General features: G+C 43.3%; 1 protein-coding gene across 1 annotated transcript in view; it reads right to left on the bottom strand.

Moving 5' to 3' along the window:
* Positions 1-1,349: 1,349 nt before the first annotated feature.
* LOC134419726 (ras and Rab interactor 3-like) overlaps positions 1,350-17,202 on the bottom strand; it is a 149,949-nt gene continuing 134,096 nt past the window's right edge. Inside the window, exons 23-26 of the mRNA XM_063159363.1 lie at positions 16,721-17,029; positions 8,173-8,304; positions 4,570-4,733; positions 1,350-2,676 (exon numbers count right to left, since the gene is read on the bottom strand). Of these exons, the coding sequence (XP_063015433.1) occupies positions 2,368-2,676; positions 4,570-4,733; positions 8,173-8,304; positions 16,721-17,029 (914 nt within the window). The 3' untranslated portion in view covers positions 1,350-2,367. The remainder of the gene's footprint in view (positions 2,677-4,569; positions 4,734-8,172; positions 8,305-16,720; positions 17,030-17,202) is intronic.

The following is a 17,202-nucleotide window of genomic DNA, read 5'->3' on the forward strand; positions in this document are numbered from 1 at the left end:
TGAGGTGCTGCAGTGCTTCACTTTGTCAATCAGTTACTGGACCCTGGCGTGTGTAAAGTCCAGTTGCTCTGCAGAAATATCCAGCACATCAGTCCTAGCTTATTTCCTTCCAGGTTTCTATTTTAACCTCTTACCCATCAGATTACTTTTAGGTAATTGACTCATTGACTGTGAATGTTATAATATAATGATAACCTGATCAGGCCAAGGATCAGGGGAGCATCAGGGGAGGCCTCAATCCTCTCCTGGACATCCAGCACATTCCTGGCAATGGGGACAGGCTGGGGGACAGGTTGAGGGCAGGGGAGCTGGAGACCACTCCTACTGCAGCATCACTGGGGCAGGGGCTGACAGACCTGGGAGGCTGGAGTGGGGTCCTGGACCATGTGCAGGGTGGGGAAGCACTGGGGAGGCACTGGAGACAGCCACACCTGTGTGAGGGTCCTCAGAGCCCTGAGAACAGCATCAGCTCCCAGACTGGTACTAGAAACTCGTGTCTCAGGTTTAGCCCCAGCATCCTGAGCGCCACAGTGAGGGCAGCCCAGGCTCCCAGCAGGAGCACCTGCAGGAGGGTGATGGCAGCATGAGGGAGGGCTTCAGCTCTGGCATCCTGCAGATGTGCTGCCCAGAGGCAAGGCAGAGGTGCCAACAGCTGCACACAGCAGAAATAACCATGCCTGTGGAGTCAGCTGTGCTGTCACGCACGGCAAGCTCTGCACATGATATCCTCAAAACCAAGATTGCTGTTATTCACTGTTCCTCATTCTTGGTAATTGTCCCTTCCCAACAAGATGTGCACACAGCCATGCTGGCAGATGTACAGAACTGGTTTGCTATCTATGCACATTTGGCTACAGCTGGGGCATGTAGGCATGGACATTTATTTCAAGCCCCAGAGACTGAGAGAGGGACCAGCTTTATGTAACACCCTTTTATCCTTGGAGCTTCAGGAATAAGGCAGAGACCTTGGGCAACTTGGCCCAAGGTGCCCTAAATCTCTTTTGAATGTTATTGGGAGGAAACAATAGCAAGTCTGAGTTGCACCTTTTTGCAATCAGAACTTTGCTAATCAGCTTTGCTGATTCCAAGCTGGGGGAGCTGCAGTGGAGGTTACTGGCTTCCTGCATGCAGACAACCCAGTATTTTGTGTTTGCAGTGGGAATCTTGCCTGTGTGAAGGCTCCCAGAAGACACAGACCTGTCTTGCAACTAAGGCTCTTGTTTCCATTATTCAATCATGAAAAATTGTTTTCAAATTCAATGAAATGCATTTTTGCATTGATTCAATACATTCTGTGGGAATTTGTTTGTTCAGAGAAATTTAAGTCTGCAATGACTGAATGACTTAAAGTGCACATAGAAAGGAGAATTAGAAAGTTCTGTCTGAATGCAGTTTGGATTTATTAAAGTAATAACCTGGTGGGAATTACAGCTAGGATAACACTTGTGAAAATGACAGCCATGTAAAAAGGGATTGGTATTTAATTCTAACTCCTTTTGACTTTCAAATTTTAATCTGGTTTGATACATTGGGCAAATTATTAAGTTCTTTACAAAGGCTTATTTTAAAATAATTGCACCATATCACACATTAAAATAAATATACAATTAACCAGACACTAAGAAACAACCAATGTGAATAAAACTGCTGTACATGTAAAACTGATGGTGAAGACTTTGAATCTTTAGGAAAAATGCATTGATGAAAATGCCTATGCTACCTGGTTTGAGTGACAGATAGAAGGCAAAAAATATATTCTTTGTGAAAATACAGGATCATCTTGCACTGTTTGTAATTATGTGGATTTCAAAGGCAAAGACGTTGTTGACAGCAGGACAGAGATGGAGCTCTGCTACAGGTGGCAACCCTGTGCCACTGAATACATCAGACAAGACCCAGTTTATTCAAACTGGGTGAACAGATACCATAAAGCACAAACACAATCTTACCTCCAAACAGATTGAGGTGTGTGCAGGCCTTTCAAAGGCCTTGTGCACAGATGTGATACACACCTGCCATCATTTATTATAAAGTAAATGTCCACCTTTTTGCAAGATCTCTGGATTTTCTCTACTGTTCATTTACATTCTGCAGTGTTGGCTGGTTGCAGCTGAGAGGTTCTGAGGCTTGATACTTCAAGTTTTCCAGAGGATGAGTGTTCTCCTGAATGCTCCTTTTACTTCTGCAAATGATCTCTACTGAGAAATGCCGTGTGTTCAGACACCATCTGGCATTAGCCCATCTGCCCTATGTTGAAGACCACGCTCCAGAGAACTTCCACGGTCTGCAGATACCAGAGGATCTCACAAGGTAAACTATCCAGCTCTTCCAGGATGACAGCAAAGACAGAAAAAAGCAGCATGGCCCTTAGGAAAAGTCTGACTCTTTGACAATTTTAAATGGTGGGGTTTTATGGTCAATTGGTTTATAAATAAAATGGAAATCTTTCTTGGTTTCATTCTTCAGAAGGGAGGCTTTAATATGGTGTGGAAGGGCATCTTTGTCCAGCTGCAGCCACTGGTCATCAACATAAACAAAGAGTCCATAGTCCTCGGGATGGGATACTTCAAACTTCTCGGCACACTGCTGGCTCAGCTGCTCAGCTGTGGTATCGCGACGGGAAGCAAGGGTCCTCGACTGACCACTGATTTCCAGAAAGGAGATACAGATGAAATCCTGAAGAGAAACAGGAGAGACCTTGCAGTTAACACAGTAACCTAGGACTGAAGGGAGAAGAATTCAGTCACAAAGCTCTAGCTGCCTAGAGCTCCCAAATATCCTCCCGTCATTCTCCAATGTCCTAGTTATTCTCTCCTTTCTTCCCTCTGTCAGGCTCTGAATCAGCAAATACTTTATTAAGCACTTTACCAAATAATTAGCACCATAAAGACACTGAAGTTAAAGCACTTTTTTCTGATTTTACTGAATATCCTTAAGAGAACTATCTGCAATGGTTCATTTGCCCATCTTTTTGCAGCTCCTGAAAAAAAGGGTTTGCAAAGAAGTGACAGACAAGAAAAACAGACCAGAAATGTCAGAGATCTGGCCTGAAAACCCCCTGTTTCCCAGAAATGGGATAGGGCTAGCAGTGTGGTGGCCTTGCAACTTCACAATCACCCAAACAGCATCTTGAAAGTGTGCCCTCTGAACTTCCTTCCATCAGTAAGGAAATAGCAGAAGTTATGCTGAGAAGGCTGATTTACTTGTATCCTGTTTCAGGCAGTAACAACTGTTGTGACAGCTTTCATCTTGCCAAACACATAAGGAACAGACTCGAGAGCTTTTGGTCACAGTGGAACCTATGTGTTTAATTTGCATATGTGAATTCCAAAACAAATCCCATTTTGTCTGGAAAATAATGAGGATCCCTGGCAGAAGGGGAGTTTTCAAATGCATGGACTATAGGCTTCCAAACTGCATTTCAGGAGTATCACTGCAGTGGATTGAGGCAGGCAGAAGGATGGACAGAGGCCTGCTGAACATATCAGCAAGTGGTTTAGCTCTGCCAGAATGGGCTTTCATGTCTGATACTACCCCTCATTCAAAGGGGTGCAAAATGGCCCTTCAGCTGCTGGAGGCGGTGGGAATCTTCTGGGGAAATGTGTCCTTTGCTTGCTCAGCTATTATGCTCCATGCTGGTACTTCTACGAGCTACTGCTGCCAGAGCAGCACTCAGGGCTGGAAAGATATTTGCTGTATCTCATACACAATTCCTGGTTTCTGAGATCATCAGGGACTGGTTGGACTGCAATATGGGAAACCTCTTCAACTCCATGCTTTCACATGGACTACCCTTCCCCATAGGAGACTTTGTCCTGGCTTTCCCCTCGGCATGCACAATTTTCAGTTCTGCGCAGTGAAAGCACTACCGAACGTGAGACGTGGCCTTTGCTGCCTCCCTGTGGGTGATAATTTGATCACAGCACATGGGGCTGGCCGGGTACCCTGCCTGCCTGCACCAGTCTCATCATGGCTGGAGGCCCAGAGCGCTCATCTGTCCTGGGACCTTCTCCCACTGGTGCACAGGGAGATCTTTGCCAGGCCATGCACAGCATGGGCTTCAAAACTGACCCAACGTGATGGGTTTTTCTGCTGCCAGACAGGCTCTGGAAGATGCTTGACTGACTGTTTTTTGGGATGTCTCAGACCCCCCTACAGCTTTATACCATCTAGAAGCAGCCCTGCATAGCCTGCTCACATCTCAGTTTAGCCCAAGATTTCCCCAGGCATTAAGGGCAATGATTAAGAGGGGCTTCTGAGTCCCCACCACAGCTCCTGCACGCAAAGGCTCCTAGCACACCTGCTTTGAGAATGAACAGAAAAATCACTTTGCAATTATATTTAAAACTACAATATTATAAAGGTACTTCAAGATTTCAAAATTTATTTTATAGGTAGTATGTATTTCAAATGTGATGTGTTTTAAGATCTGGAAACCTTGCCCCAGATGTGCTCTCCTTTTTTAATAGTGATTTCAATTAATTTCATTTAAAAATGATTACCACATTAAAGATTTCTAAGTATGGAGAAAGCAAGCACGCTTTTCCCCTAGGATACAACGCTGGCTACCTGTACTGAGGAGCGGGAAGCCCGGGCCTTGTTCAGCGTTCTCCGTCGCTCCCAGCGGTGGATGGAGTCCTGAACCTCCACGCTCAGCTGCCGTGTCACAGTGATTTTGTCGTAGTTCTTGATGTGCTCCAGGACCCCGTAGGTGGTGGTTAAATAATAGGAGCCTGCAAAAGGTGAAAGTCTTGTGTGAACATCACATCTTCTCATGGGCCATTCGGCCCTGCTCCCACCCTGCCCACACGGGGCAGCTGCCTGAGCCTTGCTGCAGGGGTCACTGGTGTCACCCGAGTGAAGGACACCCTGTGACCAGCGTCCTCCAGCCCCTCCTGCTCCACATCAGTGCTGCCCCCCAGACTGCTACGGCTGTAGATGTCCTGGGCTGAAAGGAAAGAGCTATAAAAACTGCTTTCACAAACAAACCCTAGCCACAGATGATTATTCTTTGGGCCACAGCCATCTTTTTGTTGTGTGTGATAGGGCCCATGCAACAGGTCTGTAACTTGGGCTCCTGAGCAGTCCCCACGATGCAGGGAAACAGAAATAATATTAGATTACTGCAGGACAGGCACAAAGCCTGGATCCAGCCCCCAGCTCCAGCTGCACTACTCTCGCATGTTTGGATTTCAGGGCTCCTATTGAGGGATGTCTCAGATCTGCAGGAACAAGTCATCCTCTGTTCCCTCCATTCTCTATTGACTACGCAGGCACCCCAGGCATTCACCTGTAATCCCTGGACTGTTCAGGGCCGCGGGATAAATCTTGGTGACGCAGAGAAACAGGGCAAAGTGGCAAAAGCCCCTTTTCCTCAGAACCCCGTGCACGGCTGCTGTGGCGCTGCTTGCAGCAGGAAATCAATGACCGACTGCAGCCGCAGGGCGGCAGCTGGGCCCTAATAACAGCCGGCTCAGCTGCAGGTGAGCCCTGGCAAGGACAGACACTGCTCTGCTGGCAGGGCAGCCCCGAGGCAGGGCCCATGAAGGGCTGGCTCCCTCAGCTGGGAACGGCAGGCTCGGGCCCGGGCTGGGGCAGGGTCAGCCCGCGGAGCTGCAGGACAGGGCCATGCCCTGCTCCAGGCCCGGCACCCGGTGCCTGCAGACGGGGACAGCTGACGGCTGCTTCGGCGGAGTTTCACCCCAAGCGCAGTATTGTAAATCAAAGGTGACTCCGACATTGGTGAGGGAGAGAGAATGATGCATCTGACTCCATCACCAGACGGCTAATTAATTACTTTATTATACTGTACTATACACATTTCATCTAAACTGAATCTGCCAAGCACTCAATCTGCACACACCCTGCTCACACTGCACTGAATCTCATGACTGTCCGCCCACAGCCCCGATACACACACACACCTGGCCCTGACAGGCCAAAGGAACAAAAACACCATCACTTTGGGTAAACAATCTCCATATTGCATTCTACTTTGGCATAACACAGGCTCAGAAAATGATAACAATTGTGTTTTCCTTTTCTCTGAGGTTCAGAGAATGTGAATCTCAGAAATCCTTGGGAAGAATTGTGCCTTGCACTCCTCTATGAAGAGAAACGCGGCAGCGCCGCAGGGCCTGTAGATGGCCCTCGCACACAGCCCAGCCCAGCCCAGCCGAGCCCAGCCCGTCCCTCACAGCCTGCGGGGCCGAGCAGTGTCAGCCCTGGCTGCTCCAAGGAAGCAAAGACAGCTCTTGATTCAAGAGCAGCGTTTTTAGAGCACCATGAGAGTTTTCTGTAGGAGAGAGACCAAGAGGCTGCCATTTGACTTCCTGTGCTCTAGTGGATCGACAAGGAGTGTCCTATAGTTTTGAAGGTTTTTGCCCAAACCACTCATTTTCTTTAATGTCTCCCACAAAGAGGTGCTGAGAATAGGCTAAGAAGTCTAAAAGTGCCACTTTTCTCCTCTTAAATGCAGTTACCACCCTGTCTGTCATTCAATATTTCTCCTCTTCTGGCTGAGTCAGAAGTAGCTGTGATGGGAACAGGGTGTATCCCTTCCCTCAGAACCCTGGGAGGAAGAGCTCTGAGTCCCCCCGCCCCCAACAGGAATTCATCACAACTTTTTTAAGAATTAAGTTTTTGCCCACTGTCAATTTCTTAATTTCCATCCAGTTGCTCCCTACAATCTGTCCTTGCCTTTGGTCCAGCATTCAGCATCACCATTGCTATTAAATTAACTCAAAAGTGTATTCTTAATTTGGAGGCAAAATTGATTTTGTATATTGATTTATGCAATTTCAGAGTTTTTTTCACTTCTGCTTTACTCCTTTCCCTTTAATTTCTGTAGCTGAACACTTTCTGCTATTCAACTTTGAAAGGCCTAACTCAAGTTAACTTTTGCTAGTTCTACACTTTGCAGTCTCAGAGCTGTCTTCACTGAGATGTTCTTTTTTGACCCCCATTCTTCATATTTGCAGTTACTCCTACTGTCCTTTCTGATGTGATTATTCAGTCAGTTTGATTTAGAACTCTCTCACAAATTTTTCCTTTTGACTGGAGTGTACATTTCACAAAGTCTTTGAGCTAAGAGAACTTCCAGCCAGCTTTGCTTTTGACATCCTGAGCTCCCCAACCCAGATGACTTCAGTAACCAGCCTGGTAGTGTGCCCCTTTGAAATGTAGAACCTGTGTGCAGAGCAGTCACCAAAAGCAGCTTGGTTATGTCCACAAAATACTGTCCTTCAGCTAACATTTTTGTCTGCTAAGAATTCTTTTCAGCAGAAAAACTAGGCTGTGCAGAAACACATTACTAATGTACTGTATTGCTACTAATCATCCTATTAGTACTTACTTTTGTCCCACTCTGCACTGTGCTGGGATGACATGTTTAGTTTCAGACTTATATCCTCATTTAATATAAATAAAATTAGTCTGCTGTTGTTCATCCAGGACTCCTTTCTAGAACCTCAGTTCTTACCAAAGTAAAGTCTAAAATAAACTATTTTATTGGTTTAGTGACCACTCGGTGATAAACGATCTGTGTTCCTAATTCAGAGTGTGTAATTGTCACTTGGGAAGCATGTGCTTTCCAAGCTATATTTAAGAAACTAGAGGCCCACTGGGGTATTTATCTTTCTTATAACAAAGCTCTTTGGTCACTTCCAAACTCAATATTCCTCTCTAACCTAACTTTATTTTCTCTGTCTCACTATGATGCTCAGTCAGAGAACGTTGTCAGAAGGTTCACTCAAATTTAGGAGTAGAGTGACCATGAGAATATAGCCCTCAGGCATACAAAGTAGTTTCAGAAATGTGCTCTTTTCTCACTGGAATAAATAAAAGTATCTGCACAATTTTTTGCAGCAGCTGTTTAATTTTAGCAAAAACCTTCCAGCTTTTCAGCCTTTGGGCCAAGTGACACAAGATGTCTCTGTTTAGGTTACTAATCCACCACCTCAGTTATCATTTATGGTGAGTCCCTGCCTTTTCTAGCTAAAAGGAGTTAAAGTACTTGGCAATAATTTTAGAGATTCAGATTTGAAAAGATTGGCCAAAGAATTATCCACAAAATCTAGCCAGAGGTTTGCTGCCCCACTTTCACAAACACTGAAGTGAGACAAAGGATGATTTCCACAGTGAATATCCCATGAGCAAGCTCTGTACTCTTACCTTCTCCCAGCTGCAGAGCAGGGTCCATGAGCTCCATCATATACTCCACATTCAGAAGGACTTCAGTCAAGTTGCTGCGGGCCAGCACGTACATGAGCACAGGGAGGAAGTCATCTGCACCATAGGGCTTCCCTGAGCAAAGAGAAACACAGCATGGTCCCAATAACACCAAAAAATCATGGTCCCACACAACAGTTTCAGATTCTCACACACTGAGTCCTTTGCAGACTTCAGCCTACATTACCTGAAGAGTTACAGCTCAAAAGCACCAGCAAAAATGCTGAAAACAGAAATTTAGGTCACTTAAAAAGTAAGTTAACTTGTTTCAAGCCCAAAATAGGATGTTGAAAATTAACTGGAGAAATATAAACTTCACTTCATTGATGACAAACAATTGGGAATTTTTGAAGAGTGAAAAGGCTTCCAGCTTGTCCCTCTGATTTGATACTGACATCAAGACTGCAGTTCAGGTTGGCAATATTAGTAGGGAAGTTGTCTACATGCATTAGGGGTATTTATTCTCGTAGACTTACTCTATGTGTGATACCAAAAAACAGAAAATAGAATTTGAGACAGTGGTTTTAGGACTGGGGAATTCCATGTTTATATCCCTTCAGAAGGCAAGACATCTACACAACATGATCCTAATTAAAACAGTTGCCCAAGAGCTGATCCAAGAGGAATCATCTTTCTAACTATGCTGTCTAGCTAGGAAAACAGAAAGATTTTTACATTGGACTTTAACCTAGTTTTTGAAATTGTTGTACAGCAGATGCTCAATATTTCTTGTGCTTAAAACATTCATATCAACTAAGTTAACAAAGTGATCTAACAGACAGTCTATAAGAGCTCTTTGGGATCCCTAAGAACAAAAAAAAAGCATGTTAAGTCACAATTATAAATAATTACTACTTAAGATAGTATCCAAACTGAAGCTTCCTTGCATAAACCACAAAGCGCACAAGGATAACTTTTTTCATTTGAAAGATACTTTCACTTTCAACCAACATGTCATAAAATCATCATGGAAAACCCACAATAGCAAGTTTTTTACCAGATCAACCTTCAGAGTTGACCACTCCTCTTAACCTACTCTGCTTTCATTCTGAATGTCTTTCCCCAGACTGTGGGGAGTTTTTTCTCCCCTGTGCACTTGGATATGTTGGTTTATGGACTATGTGTGTCTCAATTGAGAACTGCTTGTCTCAGCTCAAGGAATCAAAGCTACCCTTGATGTAGTTTTGGTGAAATTATGCTCTAGCCATTTTTGGCCCATAGCACACATGCTCTTCCATGGTAGGGCATACATTCCTATTTCTCAAATGTTCCCACTGACTTGTTTCAAATATTTGCCATGAGTCAGATTTCTTTTTTTGTCATTCATAGCTGACGCAGATTCTCCACTGGCAAAGAAAGATATTCTTCTGAAGCCTCAAATAAACATGAGCTTAGTCCCTGATTTAAAAAAAAAGTGTGGCTTTGAAATAAACCCAGTAATACATCTAGTGAACAGAGAGTTGATCCATTTAAAACAAAGAGTTAGAGAATGAGAGATCATCAGGGCAGTAATTCAGTCTGTTTCTAACAGAGCCCACACATGCCATAACAGACTATTTATTTAATGAAAGCTGGATTAACACTTTCAATTCTGATTGCTTTGTTAGGGCTGCCTTTAGTTAAGACACAGCCTTAGGTCTTCAATGAAACTATAAATGGACTTCATTGTTGCATTAAAATCTGTATGGACATTTTTTTGTCTGTTGTTCCCTTGGCTTATGTCTCTGTGAAAGCTTTAGCTCTGTGAAGGGTCTAATTCATTACTGTCATATACATTACCTTAATGCAAGCAGCTTAGTGTTACAGCTGTTTAATATTTTCCAGGGGGAAAAAAATAATAATAATAAAAAGAAATATGACAAAACAGACATGAAAATGTAACAGAAAATCTCAGCAAAAATCCCTATTTTCTTTTTGCTCCAAGTACACCAGAGGCCAACAGAGTTAGTTCAAATTCAGACTAGCATAAAGGAATACAAAATACCAAAGACTTGTTAGGCTCATTTTTCCCTTCATTAAAAACTTCTTATTTGTGGTCTAGTAGTTATAGATCAGTGGCATGGATAGAACAATTCTAGTTTCCTTAAGGCCAAAGGATTTCTAGTGCAACACCAATAGCAGAATTTCCCTACTACTTCTCTTTCATGACTAATTCATGTCATATATGATAAGGGCATCAAATAAAGTTGCTGCTTCACAATATCAATTCCTGGAAAAAATTTACTGGGGAAAAAACCTCTGGGTTGTTTGTTTGTTGCTTGGTTGGTTGGTTGGTTGCTCAGTTGCTGGCTTTTTATATGTCACCAAAGCAGATCATGAACAGAGAACAGACTGACCAACTAATGCAGAATGGAAACAGCAGCTTGGACCTAAACAATTCCATGTCCCCATTCACCAGCTTCTGGTGTCTACAGAAGTGAAAATTAGAGGAAAATTCTCAAGAATGCCTACAGAATCTCTCTGTTTCTTTTTTGTTGTCTGAGAAGTGGTTGTAAGTACAATCATGTATAGAGATTTTTCATGCTGTTTATCTCATTTCTATAAGCTGATTTAGCTGCTCTGCCCTCCAGTCCTTGCTATAAACTCATCTCAACTTTAGGACTTCATAGAAATATTATTGGACTCCCAGCTGTTTATATGCCTTAAATATGAAAATCTGATCTACAGATTAATAATGCTGAGCAGGGATGACTCAGGTCTGACTGAAATAATGGAAAGAACACGTTCCGTGTCCTGTATGCTCACAACCTGTGTGAATTACTAGACACCACGTTAATCCACCGATGGCTATATGTCACCCAATTTTAAATACCCACATCCATAGCAAAAGCTGAAGTCAGCAGGAGCAGAATGTGTCAACAAGGGAAAAGCAAAACTAATCACCAATGATCTAGCTCTGACTCCATTCTGTGTTTTTTTTGTGCTTCCACAAGCCTCCAGTGTGCCCAAGGGCAGGCCAGGCACAGTGTATTGCACCTTGTAGGCATCTCAATAGCATCTCTCCCCTGAGTGCTCCTGGAGCCAAGGAGCCTGAGAGGGCAGGGCTCTGACTGTCCCCTGTTCTCCTGGCCCCTCCAGGTACAGGGACTAGCTTTGACATGTACAGCCATCAGTCCAAGCATGGCCCTGAGGTGCTCCATATCTCAGTCCATCCATGGGGAAAATAGGTGCTGTCAGCAACTCAAATATGGCCAGAAACAGGAGTCTACAAAGACAGATGAAATAATGCCTATGGACCAAGACACCTGAGAGGTTGTTTCAGCACTGTATAACCCCCATGGTTCCTGTGCACTAACAAGTGTCCATCTGGGAGCTGCAGCAGAGGTATTCTCTGCAGGCTGCTGCCTCCTCAGCTCTACTTTCAAGCTGGGCCTGAGCCAAATTCCTAGACCTGTATGGCTTGCTCCATCTGTGGTCTCTCACAGAGGGGAATTTTTGCAGCTGACAGAGTTAAATCTTGCTCTAACCCTGCCACTGCTCTCAGTGACAGTGAGACTGAGCTTGCCTATTCAAGGTGGTGCTGTCCTACTCTAGATACGACTTGCTTGCTTCATTTCCCCTTCTTCCCTGCAGGGTCAGGAAACATTTATTTCATAAATATCTCTAAGAAGCTTAAAATAAGCCTTCTCTTCTGCCACAAACTCATCCTATTATGTTTATAGCAAAGCAAGTACAACGTCAGCTCCTGGCTGGGATGCAGCACTTGAATAGATGAGTATTAATTAAATACATGATTTAAAGCCACTGGAATTCTGCCCAAGCCTCCATAAAGAAATTACAGTCTATTTTAACACATTCATGCATTTCTTTTCTCTCTGTGTATATTCTAAAAACCAGCAGATAGGGATGATGCCCTGCACCTTTCTCTAATATTTTACAAACACTAGCTTGATGTCTAGAAGCAGATCTCCACAAAATATGAATTTTAGCCTCAGTTTGAAGCTGGGAAACCTGAGGTGCAGGAAGGCTAACTGGGATTTGTTCAAGATCATAAGAAAAGATTGTGACTTTCCTTCCACACACTAGCATTTGCTGTCTCTTGTCTATCCTATACTACTTTCAGCAAGGTTTAATTTGTGATATAGTGAATTAAGTGAGTTAATAGATGTAGACAGCATGAATTCACTTCAAAAATGTGTGGTTTAGAGATCAGAGGAATTCAGTCCCCATGAAAAATTTGAACTGGCTCTTTGTAGAAATTTTGCTAGATGGCAGAAACCTCAAAATCTCTAGTCCATCACTCTTTGTTAAAAGTAACTTAAATACTAATATCCTCTTTTGAAAGATATCAAAGTAAACCTGTTATGTATAGCTTTATTTTCCTTCTCAGAAGTGAGATATGATAATAAGCAGTGTAATGGGATTGCTCTGACAGCTTTAGGAGCTTCTAGCATGGGCTCTTCACTGGCTGCTGAAGTATTGGAGTCCAGTTTCCTTTCTACAAGCTCAGCTATCCCACTAAAGACATAGCTCTGCTTTTGCCAGCTGCAGAGCCTTGAAGGAGTACATCAGGGCAGCTAATATCTGGCTGCTGAGTTCTGTAGGGGTGACAAACTTCATTCTAAAAGCTAAGGAAGAGAAATATTCCAACGGAATATATGTCCTATCTATCCTCTTTTTCCAAAAGCAGACTATGCACATTATCCTTGTAAAACTCTGCAATAGAAATTATTAAATCAGATGTTTTGGTCACCTAGCCAATTCCCTGACTAGTACAAACTATAGTTTTGAACTATATGGTCCAGCTGCCTGTGCAGTTCAAAGATAGTCCAAAAATGAAGCTTCATAATCTTAGATAGTTCGCAAGTTAGAAATGTTGCAGTAAGCAAATTGTACCTCCATTCTTCTTCAAACTCCTTTGAAAGCAGTTTGCCCATGTTTCAAACTTCCAGCCTAAACTTAGAGCTTTTCCATCCCTGATCTTCCTCACTCACTGGCTGACCAGGTTTGGCCTGTTTGTCTCACAGACTGTCTCCATAAGCCAATGCCTATTGCTGCTTTGTTTTTCCATCAGTTCTCTTCCACAGTGGCAGCTCCCAGGCAGCACAAGGCTGGGTGACCCGGGCACACCACCTTCAGTACGCACCACATGTATTGCACATTTACATTGTTTCTCACTCTACAGGTGTCACTTGTGTTTTTGATGAAAAGCAGAGATTCTCATTTGACCCATATCACGCAATATACATTTAATCTTTTTCCTGAGTAAAGGCATTTCTGAAAGATGCATAATAAACTTTTTTTTCTATGTAACATTACTATGTTTCTACATAAATTGGCTATGTGCCCAGCTGTCCCTCTGCATATTGCAGCATGCCTTCCAAATGCAAGAGCTCCATGATTCCTGCCTCTTACTTTTTCTAGCGCTAAAAAAATAAAGCCAGCCATTTTGTGGAGCGTGGGTTTCCAAACTCTATTTTTTAAAATGCATTTTATTTTTACTAACCATTTCTGGTATTTTTAGCAGGCAGGTGGCATATTTTCAGATTGTCGGTTATATTCTTGGGGGCATATGTTTCAGTCATTTAAGTTTGCATAGAAGTTGGAAAAGCTCAGTGAGACACCTCAATACTGTCATAATTGTGCCTTTGATGAGGATTCACTTACTAATATCACTGCCTACATAGTACATATGAGTATTAATTTCTTTGATAGCCAGTAATGAATTAATCAATACATTCACTGGAGTTTGCCTTGAGTCATCTTGCTCTAAAGCAGAAGCCTATATGCAGCCAGATGAATCATCTGGACTCCACGGACTGACTGCACAATGTGTGTGATGGGAAGCTGGGCATGATGCCCCTCTGTGGCCACCTACAGCAGGATGTAGCCAGAGATTGGTCCTGCCTCAACTCTATCATGGAGCTGTACTCTTGAGAGAAAGGTGTATGACTAAGACTGTGAAGCTGCCTTCCTGATTCCTTGTGATGAATCACTTCCATAAGCTGATTGCCTTCAGCTTGAGGAAGAAATCTAGCTTAAACCAGTTTAGGGTCTGACCCATTCAGTTCTTAGTCTTAAGTATCAGAGATTTCAACCACAGCCAATTTATCAGGCAGATTTTGTCATGTAATATGAATTGTAATCAAACCAAAGACATCCTCCTTTCTTAAAATGTCTTGATATACATGGAGTCAGTCAAGGCAGAGTTTAAAGTTTCATGACTCTTTCAGCAGGGCAAAGATGGACACCACCACAGGTACAGATGTTCCTGAGTATGCCCGTCCTTAGTTTTAAAGGAAACTTGGTACCTCTTGGGACGTCCTGGCCAAACCTGGAATGCTGTACATGGGTCTCAAAATGTTAAAAAAACTTGTTTTTTCATATGAGTCTGAAAAGAAAAGGTGCCTGATTAGGTGGTGTTGGCATTTTGCTTTGAGAAGTAAAACCATATTCTTTGGTCAGCTCATCCTGTGGCCAGCCTAAAGTGAATAAAACATGGTCTGACCTGACAAATTGCAAATTAAGTCAAGCACAAGGAGTTTCCATGTTATTGAACAGGTAATGTTTCTCACAGAGGTAGACTGATTTTGGGAATGATTTGTTTTGTGTTTCACCTGCTCTGATCTTGGAAAAGGAGGGACCTTTCTAATTGAGCAGTTAGGAAAAAGAGTGAAAAGGAGAAGAAACTATTGCACAGGAAGCTGAGCATGGCCTCTGCTCTTCCTGTGTGAAGAACACTGTGCTGCCTCATGGCTGGCTAAAAGCAAAAGAGGCCCTGTGCTGTTGCTCTTGAGATGGGCAAAGAGCAGAAGATTTCCCACCAGCTGAAATCTGCTCTGAGGACCCCACAGCATGCTTTTCCCTGTCATAAAAATATTTCAGGTTGCTGAAATATTTCAGGTTCCAGTCTTTGCCACTGGAAAATAAAAGTGTCATGGGTTCAGTTCATTCTGTGAAAGAGATTTCACGCATTTTGCTTCTAAGTCTACAGGGCATTTCACTCAATTACTCTCCAAGTCTGCTGTTTTCCAGGAGTTAGAGACAGCATTCTTCTCCCCTTAGCTTCTTTTTCAGGTCTGAATACGTTGGGGTACATTTCCATAATTCCAGGCCAGTTTTCTTCTGGCCAAGCCCTGACATGCATCACTGATCATGCATAAGAGAGAGGGAACTTGATATAAGGGAGAGGGAACTGGATGCCCAGGAGTAAAATCAGCTTCCAACCTTCACCCTGCTGAGTAGTACTCAGGATGAGAAAACAGCTGAACTGGCTGAAATGCACTGCTTTGGTTAGCATGGCAAACCACACTGAAACCATCTAATTTCATGAATGTCAATATTTTAATCATGTTGGGGTTTTGTAATTATTTCCCTGTCTCCTCATTTCTGTTACAGAAAGTGACACAACAGTATTTCCTTCAACAGAAAAATTCCAGCCCCGAGCTAACTAAGGTGTGATGTGTACATAACACCAACATCAGAAGGAGACCATGTGGGTTTTAGTGAAGCTTGCAAGTCCTTGATCTAAACCAAATTTATTCTCAAACTTCACACAACTGTTTTAACAAAGTCACAGCAAATTCCCCTACATATGTCCAAATCTCATGATACCTGAAGACAGTGAGAGGTCCTTTCCACCCTGTAGCTAAGGCTCAGCCCTGGGGTGGTTTCTTGCTCTGGTCTTAATGTGTCTGGACTGGTAGCTGAACCTTGCTGCTTACTATCCAAGAGATCACCTTGAGGTGAGGCTGAGCAGGGACATAACAATCCCTGTGTGAATGCTCCAAGGCTGTTGCCAGTACAAAATAAAGCAGAACATCTAAAAGCACTTTTGTTGACTGTGAGTTCTTAAACAGCCACAAGTTATTGCAAGTTAATACCTGGCTTCTCTCCAGATTCAGGCATGGCTGGACATCAGCTCACAGTATACAAAAAAGCTCTTAAACTGGCAAGGCAAATTTCTGGAGGAAGGGACTTGCTGGTCTATCTGCAAAGATGCATCCTGTCTGCAGGCCAAGGGTTTAATTTCTGCATTCGTAGTTGGCCTGAGGCCCACGTTGTGTTTATACTCAGAGCACATACTGTCTTGGACAGAAGAAGTGGCTTTTAGAATTTACTGGAGCATCAGGAATTAGCAACAAACTACTACACTCTGCATCTCCTCCTCAGTTTAGGCAAAACTCTGCAAAGGCCAAATCAAGAGCCTTTTACCAGGGACCCATTCCTAGAATTTACCATTACTCTGCAGCGAGCTGGGACCGAGCCCCTAGGATATTTGGAGAGCTGTGTGAAGACCTGTGCAAAAAGGATATTATCCATAAAACACACACTTATGGGTAACTAGTTTTTGGAGTCATGGAGCTTAAAGTCAACCTGGTAACACACCAGTTATTATCTGGACACAACCTGTGGACTTCTGATACCAAACACATCAACCACCACTGCTACCTCCAATGTGAATATTGCCATGCCAGCTGTATCATAAGCACTGTTCCTTTGATACAAGGAGAAAGACCCATGGTGGATACCATCAGCAGGAGTCCTGTACCTGGATTTCCCTGAGCCATGGAGTCATAGATGAGTTTGCAGGTCTTCAGCAAGATGGCAATTTTCTTTTCTGGAGAGTAGGTCTTGTGCATGGTCGTGAACTTGTGAAGGATCTTTTCCAGCACAGCAGTTTCAGGCACACTGGTTGTGACACCCAGGTCAGTGGTAGTTGTGTTTTGTATCACAAGTTGGTTCTCTTTCAGCTGCTGTAAAGATCCATCTTTGCTGTGTATTTCTTTTAAGGAAGAATTAATGGCTTCCTTTAAAGGTTTCAGGACACATTTGTACAAAGCTGTCTCAGCAATCACTTCTGCACAGAGAAGGGGGAACACAAAAGCATATAATAAATAAACAATTCAGTAGCACAGGTGCAAGTAAAAGTCCTAAGGAAACATGTGGTTGGTTATTCAAACACTGCTACATAGCTGTGAGAAGGGAACAGAAATCACATCCCAGAAAGTAAGCATTTCATTACCAACACTA

Source organism: Melospiza melodia, chromosome 6, assembly GCF_035770615.1.
Source record: "Melospiza melodia melodia isolate bMelMel2 chromosome 6, bMelMel2.pri, whole genome shotgun sequence".
Taxonomy (NCBI): Eukaryota; Metazoa; Chordata; class Aves; order Passeriformes; family Passerellidae; genus Melospiza; species Melospiza melodia.